The 7,146-nt window shown below is 34.2% G+C and overlaps 2 protein-coding genes across 2 annotated transcripts; one reads left to right on the top strand and one right to left on the bottom strand.

Moving 5' to 3' along the window:
* Positions 1-494: 494 nt before the first annotated feature.
* LOC128126854 (uncharacterized) lies at positions 495-1,349 on the top strand. Its single transcript, XM_052764995.1, has one exon. The coding sequence runs from the start codon at positions 495-497 to the stop codon at positions 1,347-1,349; it is 855 nt and encodes a 284-aa protein (XP_052620955.1).
* Positions 1,350-5,564: 4,215 nt separating this feature from the next.
* On the bottom strand, positions 5,565-6,347 carry LOC111892008 (uncharacterized). The gene has a single exon (XM_023888064.1). It carries the CDS (start codon positions 6,345-6,347, stop codon positions 5,565-5,567), a length of 783 nt encoding a protein of 260 aa, XP_023743832.1.
* Between the last annotated feature and the right edge of the window lie 799 nt (positions 6,348-7,146).

Consider the following 7,146-nt stretch of genomic DNA (forward strand, 5'->3'; position numbering starts at 1 on the left):
GAAGATATTGCTGGGAAAAAGAAGAATATGATGATATCATCTAAGATAAATGAGAAGGATAATATAGAGATTGGTGTTAATAATGCGAAGGGTAACTTGAAGAATCAGGGGAGTAGTAAAAATATTGTAGGGAACTCTCTGGCATTAGAGGAGGTTGATGCCAAAAAATCTACTGGTCACCAATGATGTCTATAGGGAGCTGGAATGTTAGAGGTTTGAATAAGATGGTTAAATAGAAGGAGGTTATAGATGTTATTAGAAGCTATAATCATAGTATCTGCTCTGTGGTGGAATCGCATGTTAGGATTTCTAATCTTAAAAAAGTTTGTGCCAAGACTTTTGGTCAATGGGATTGGGTGTCAAATAACAGCTGTTGTGAGGCTAGAACTAGGATTATAGTTGGATGGAATCCTAGAATTGTGGATGTGATGGTGATATCGCAATCTAGACAAGTTATACACTATTATGTTAGATTCTGTGAATCTAATTATAGCATGTATGTGTCTTTTATTTATGCTGCTTCAAATTATCTTGATAGAAGAGATTTATGGGATAATCTGAAGAAACATAAGTTGGTGGTTAAAAAGGATGCTTGGGGATTATTAGGAGATTTTAATGTTGCTTTAAAACCTTCGGAATATTCTGAAGGATGTTCTAAAACTCCTAAAGGTGTGGAGGACTTTATTGAATGTATTAACTGTTTAGAAGTTGAGGACCTGAATTCGTCTGGATTTCAATTTACATGGAATAAAACTCCTGCTGGGAGTATGGGCCTGTTGAAGAAACTTGATAGAGTGATGTCAAATTTGAAATTTGTTTCGGATTATCCTTTGGCTCATGCTGTGTTTAAACCTTATAGAATTTCAGATCATTGTCCTGCTGTTCTTAATATTCCAATGAGCAAAATGAGATGGCGACCTTCTTTCAGATTTGCTAATTTTATTACTGAGAAGGAAGAATTTTTACCAATGGTTAAGGAAGTTTGGGATGAAAACATTGAAGGGTTTTATATGTTCAAGGGTTGTCAGATCCTTAAAAAGCATTGTAGGGTTCTTTGTAATAACTACAGAGGATATGGGAAGCGTATTAAAGAGCTAAGGAAAAATCTGGAAAGTAAACAGGTGGAAATTGATTGTAATCCTTATGATTATAAGGTCAGGAATGAGCATGCTGATATTTTGTTCAAATTTAATGAGGCTTGTAATGATGAAGAGCGGCTTTTATTCCAGAGGTCTAAAATAAAATGGATTCAAGAAGGGGATTATAATACTAAGTTTTTTCATAGTATTGTGAAGAGCAGGGGCAATAAAAATAGAATTATGATGGTTTTGGATGAAGATGGAAGATAGGTTTGTGGACTTGCTAAGAAGGATAAGTTTGTTTCGTATTTCAAAAATTTCTTGGGGTGTAAGGATGGTTTTGTTATGCCGGAATTAAATGAAGAATTTTTTCAAAATAGATTGGACAGGAATGATGCTTCTAATATGATAAGAGTGGTGACTGATGAAGAAATTAAAGCAGCGATGTTTGAAATTGATGACAATCGTGCCCCTTCATCAAAATTTTTCAAAAGTGCTTGGAATATTGTTGGATCGGAGGTTTGCAAAGCAGTGAGAGAATTTTTCGGACAGGGAAACTGCTAAAAGGGATAAATGCTACGAGAATTATTCTTGTTCCTAAAGTGGATATGCTGAGGAAGGTTGCTGATTTTAGACCTATAGCCTGCTGTAACACTTTGTATAAGTGTATTAGTAAGGTTATAGTGAATAGAATTAGAAACTGTTTGGGGAAAATTGTTAGTAAGAATCAATCTGCTTTCATTCCTGGAAGATCGATCTTGGATAATATCCTTCTTGTGCAGGAGTTGATGGTGGGATATAATAATAAGAGGGGGGTTCCTAAGTGCACCTTAAAAATTGATATTCAAAAAGCTTATGATACAGTGGATTGGGAGTTTCTTAATAGAAGTCTTAAAGGGTTTGGATTTCATCCGATTATGATACAGTGGATTATGGCTTGTGTGTCTTCCCCGTGGTTTATGATTAATTTTAATGGTGAAGACCATGGGTATTTTGAAGGAAAGATGGGTCTTAGGCAGGGTGATCCACTGTCACCTTACTTATTTACAATAGTGATGGAAGTGTTTAATATGATTCTTGGTAAGAAAATTGAAGATAGCCAGAATTTTAAATATCATAATAAGTGTGAGTTTCTCAAAATTTCTCACTTATGCTTTGCTGATGATTTACTGGTCTTCTCTTATGGTAATGAGAATTCGGCTAGAATTATAAGGGATGCTCTTGATGAGTTCAAAAATGTTTCTGGGCTGAAGGTGAGCATGGAAAAGAGTCAGATCTATTTCAGTTGTGTTAAGCCAAATATGAGAAGGATTATCTTGGGTATTCTTGCTTTTGATGTTGGGAAATTCCCTTTTAAGTATTTGGGTGTTCCTATGTGTGTTACTAAACTTTTTGATAGAGATTGCAAGAAACTGATAGAAAAGATTAGAATGAGAATTTTCAACTGGAAATGCAAAACTTTATCGTTTGCTGGAAGGTTGCAGCTCATTAATTCTGTTTTGACTTCTATTCATGTGTATTGGGCTTCAATTTTTAAAATTCCCATTGCTACTATAAAAGAGATTGAAAAGATGTGTAGAAGCTTCTTATGGGCTAAAGGTGAAAAAGTTAATGGGAAAGCTAAAATCAAATGGGCTGATGTTTGTAAACCTAAAGAGTATGGAGGATTGGGAATTAAGAATTTAAGGAAATGGAATGATGCTTTACTTGCAAAACATGTGTGGAATGTTGTTAATAACAAAAATTCTTTATGGGTGCAATGGGTGAAAGCTTATTACATTGGAAAGAGGAATTTTTGGGATATATTGCAAAAGAAAAGCATGAGCTGGACCTGGAAGAGATTTTTGGAGATTAGGAAAATTGTTAGACCTCATACTGTTGCTTGTGTGGGAAATGGGAGGAACACTTCTTTATGGCATGATTGGTGGCATCCTTTAGGTATTTTAAGCTCTATCATTCCTAGAAGAGAATGGACTAGCAATGGATTTAATGACTTGTCTTTGGTTAGTGATGTGCTTGATTATGGAACTTATTTTTGGCCAGTTAATTGGGTTGATAATTTTTCAGGTCTAAAGGATGCTCCTATGTTTTGTATTGATCCGAATATGAGAGATGTTGCTGGTTGGAGAGATAAGGAGGGTATTGCAAACAATTTTCTTGCAAACAAGTGTGGAGAGATATTAATATTTTTGGGAATAAGGTTCCTTGGAAGGAAATAGTTTGGTATGGTAAGGGCATTCCTAGAAATTCCTTCATTTTATGGATGGCAATCTTGAATAGATTGAAAACTCAGGATCGTGTGAGAGTTTGGGAATTATCAGGAATTCTCCTTTGTCCTTTTTGTAGTCTTATTCCTGATTCACATAATCATCTGTTCTTTAATTGTGAATTCTCGCAAATTATTTGGAGACATTTTTGTGATAAGATGAGAATTAAATTGGTGATGGGAGACTAGAATGACCTGATTCTGAAGTGCTGCAAGCTGTTTTACAAGGATTTAGGTGAGAATTTAATTAATAAATGTATTCTTGCGAGTTGTGTGGCCCATATTTGGAAGGAAAGGAATGCTAGGATTTTTAATAAAAGGAGAATTACAGCTGAAGGAGTGATAGCTTGTATCGAGAATGAAATTAGGTTAAAGCTGTTGGGATTAAGAAATAATAACAAATTGGTTAATGAAAGAATATATAAGGATTGGGGCATTTATGGAAAGGAAAAAATAAGCGATGATGAACAGGTTCAAGATTGAGAAGTCGATGGTGGTAGAGTTTTTTAGATGGGGTTGGCAGTGGAGAAATTTTATTGAGATTTTTCTTAGTATTGGAATTAGATGGGGGCAATTTTGGAATATTTGGTTATACAAAGGAATTGACGGAATTTGTCAATGGTTGGGGAGTTCTCTCTCTAATCATTTGACTTGTACCATTGGGATTTTCAGTTTGGATATGATCTTTTATGAGATTATTCAAATTGAGAATCCTAGACATGTGATTGATGCCATGTCTAGTATGAAACTTATTCTGAATTCCTGGAGTGTTGGTGTTAGTTTTCGGTTTGTTGGTTTTTGTATTATATGCAGGAAGTTACTGCATTGGATGAAGATGGATTAAAGTGACAGGAAGGAAGAGAGTGTCAAGCTGAATATTAAGAGGAGGATGAAGAATTAGGAATGGGATAGAAGTAGCAGGATTGTTCATCTCCTGGAGCCTACTTAGGATGACAATGTTTTTTTTTCTTTAGTAGTTTTAAATATGTTTGGTTATTTTTGTGAATTGTCGGTTGAGGATTTTGGTTTTAGTTGGATTTGTCTTAAAGTTTAGTCTTTGGACTGAGGGTTTTTTTTAAGGGCCTTACCCCTTGCTATGATTATTATGTTTATTGGAGCTTTTGGAGGTGCAAGGGGGTGAAGTTACCTTTTTTCCCTCATTCAATAAGTCCTTGGGCTTACTTTAAGGATTTTAGGTTTTTTTGGGGTTTTGGGTGGTTATTTCTTGAGTTTAGGTAATGGTTTGGTAGTTGGTTATGGATAGGTTGGTTAATTTGTATTTTGGTTGTTTTGTTTGTTTTTGGTTGATGTTGTATTCTTTTATTCTTTTTAATAAAGTTTGCTGAGCTTTGGCTCTTTCCAAAAAAAAAAGAATTAAAAAATGCTCATCTAACCTTTGCTAAATTCCAAAGACTACTTCTATTGTGGAACTCAAGAATTAAACAATGCTCATCAATGCTATGCTAAATTGCATAGACTTCTAAGGTGGAACCCAAGAATGAAACAATGCGGAATTATTAAAACAGCGGGACAATGATCAGATATTCTGTACGGCCTGAAAGCTGCATGAGCTAAAGGATGATCAGACATGAATTTCATATTAGCCATAATCCTATCCAACTTCTTCAAAATAGCTCTATTACCAGCTGGGGATTTATTCCAAGTGAATTGAAATCCTGTACTATTCAAATCTTCAACTTCAATAAAATTGATACATTCAGAAAATTCTTCAACTCCCTTCAAAATTTTAGAACATCCTTCTGAATAATCAGAATCTTTTAAAGCAACATTAAAATCACCCAGAATACACCAAACTTCCTTTTTCACTGTTAGGCTAAATTTTTTCAAATCTTCCCATAAAGCCCTTCTTTCAATATATCTGGAAGTAGCATAGATAAATGAAAGAAACATACTATAATTAGAACCAGTGAATTTAACATAGCAATGAATCACTTGTTTAGATTGAGAAATGACCATAACATCAAATAATTTTGGATCCCATCCAACAATTATTCTAGTACCAACTTCACAAGAACTGCTATTAGAAATCCAATCCCAATTACCAAATGTTTTGCTACAAACATTCTTTAAATTTAAACATTTGACATGGGATTCAACCACAGCACACATTCCCAGGTTATTATCCCTAATAACATCAATAACCTCATTTTGCTTAACAACTTTATTTAGCCCCCTGATATTCCAAACACCAATCGACATCATTGGATAACAATATTATTCTTGGCATTTACCATCTCAAATGCCTGAGAAGAACCACCATTACTGCCACTATTATCATTCCTTTTGTTATCCATCTTATTTTCAGTGTTAACCATTTCTAAATCTTCTTTTCTAATTCCCATAGAATGAATTAAATCATGATTCAATCTGCTATCTTCAATTGCTGATTGAAAACAAGTCTGATTATCAGAATGAACACCAAGCTTATCTCCTTTATCATCCTCTTCCATTCCAATTATAACATCCTCATCAATCAGCCCCAATACTTCAAAACTGTTTTTATTGCTATTATTTGTTTCCTTAACCTTCTTCTTATTCTCCTCTTTCTCGCTAACATTCTTTTTAATTTCTCCCTGCTTAATTTCTCCCTTACAGCTCATATCATTATTATCATACTGCCCAGAAACCTTCTCATATCTTTTATTTTTCTCCAAGTTCCAGCGACTCACCCCTTTATTATTCCAATACCCATTTTTCCCCCGACCATTTCCACCTCTATTCCAATTTTGTCCCCTGAATTTGTTTCCCACGCTTGAAAAATTACTCCTCCCATTGTTTTTTTGAGTTACTATATTATTTGAATTCTTCATTGAATTACTTGTGCCTTCTCCATCTTTTAAATTCCTATTTTTCTTATTAACAACTTCAATATACCCTTCATTATCAATCACAAATTTCCCTTTATCCTCCTTATTAATTCCATTATCCCCATTATGCATTGGATTATTAACCTTCATACTTGCCATACAGATCTTATCCATGTGCCCATAAACCTTACAATGGATGCATCTAGATGGCACCTAAGCATACTCCACTTCAAATCTTTGAATAACAGCCGAATTAGTTACAAAATCCCATGTTGAAATATCGATACTTCTCTTCCATTCTTTTTCAGCTGACATTTCAATTAGGATTCTAGCATAAGCATTCCTTCCCTTATGTTCCAAACACATCTCTTCAGTAAATGAATCAAAAGCGAGAGGAATTCCCAATTTACTAGCAATAATACACAGATTATCTCCACTCCATACCTCCAAAGGTAAATCATAGATTTTAACCCAAACAGGTATCTTATCATGACTATTCTTAGTTAAAGTCAAACCTGGTTTCCATCTTTAAAGGAATAGAGGCATATTATTGAACATTAACCATGGACTTTCCTCCAAAATAGATAACATCCCCTGTTCATCACTAAATTTAAAAAAGAAAAATCCTTTATTTTTCATAAACACCTCTTCCAGCCCCACATTCTTCCATAACCTTCTAACTTCTTTTTGTATCACTGGGAATGCCAATTTCTTATCAATCATATACCCATATAATGTATTCATGAAAGGAATAATAGCATTCTTTAAATTCTCAATTGGGATAATAACATGATCATCTTCTTTACCTATTTCCCCGGGCATATATCTTTTTTAAAGACTACTTCTATTGTGGAACTCAAGAATTAAACAATGTTCATCAATGCTTTGCTAAATTGCATAGACTTCTAAGGTGGAACCCAAGAATGAAACAATGCTCATCAAAGCTTTGCTAAATTCAATAGACTTATATTGT

This window comes from Lactuca sativa, chromosome 6, assembly GCF_002870075.4.
Source record: "Lactuca sativa cultivar Salinas chromosome 6, Lsat_Salinas_v11, whole genome shotgun sequence".
NCBI classification, from domain to species: domain Eukaryota; kingdom Viridiplantae; phylum Streptophyta; class Magnoliopsida; order Asterales; family Asteraceae; genus Lactuca; species Lactuca sativa.

Coding starts and splice junctions, on each gene's coding strand:
- LOC111892008 (XM_023888064.1), bottom strand. CDS start 6,347: ATGGATAAGATCTGTATGGCAAGTATGAAGGTTAATAATCCAATGCAT.
- LOC128126854 (XM_052764995.1), top strand. CDS start 495: ATGTATGTGTCTTTTATTTATGCTGCTTCAAATTATCTTGATAGAAGA.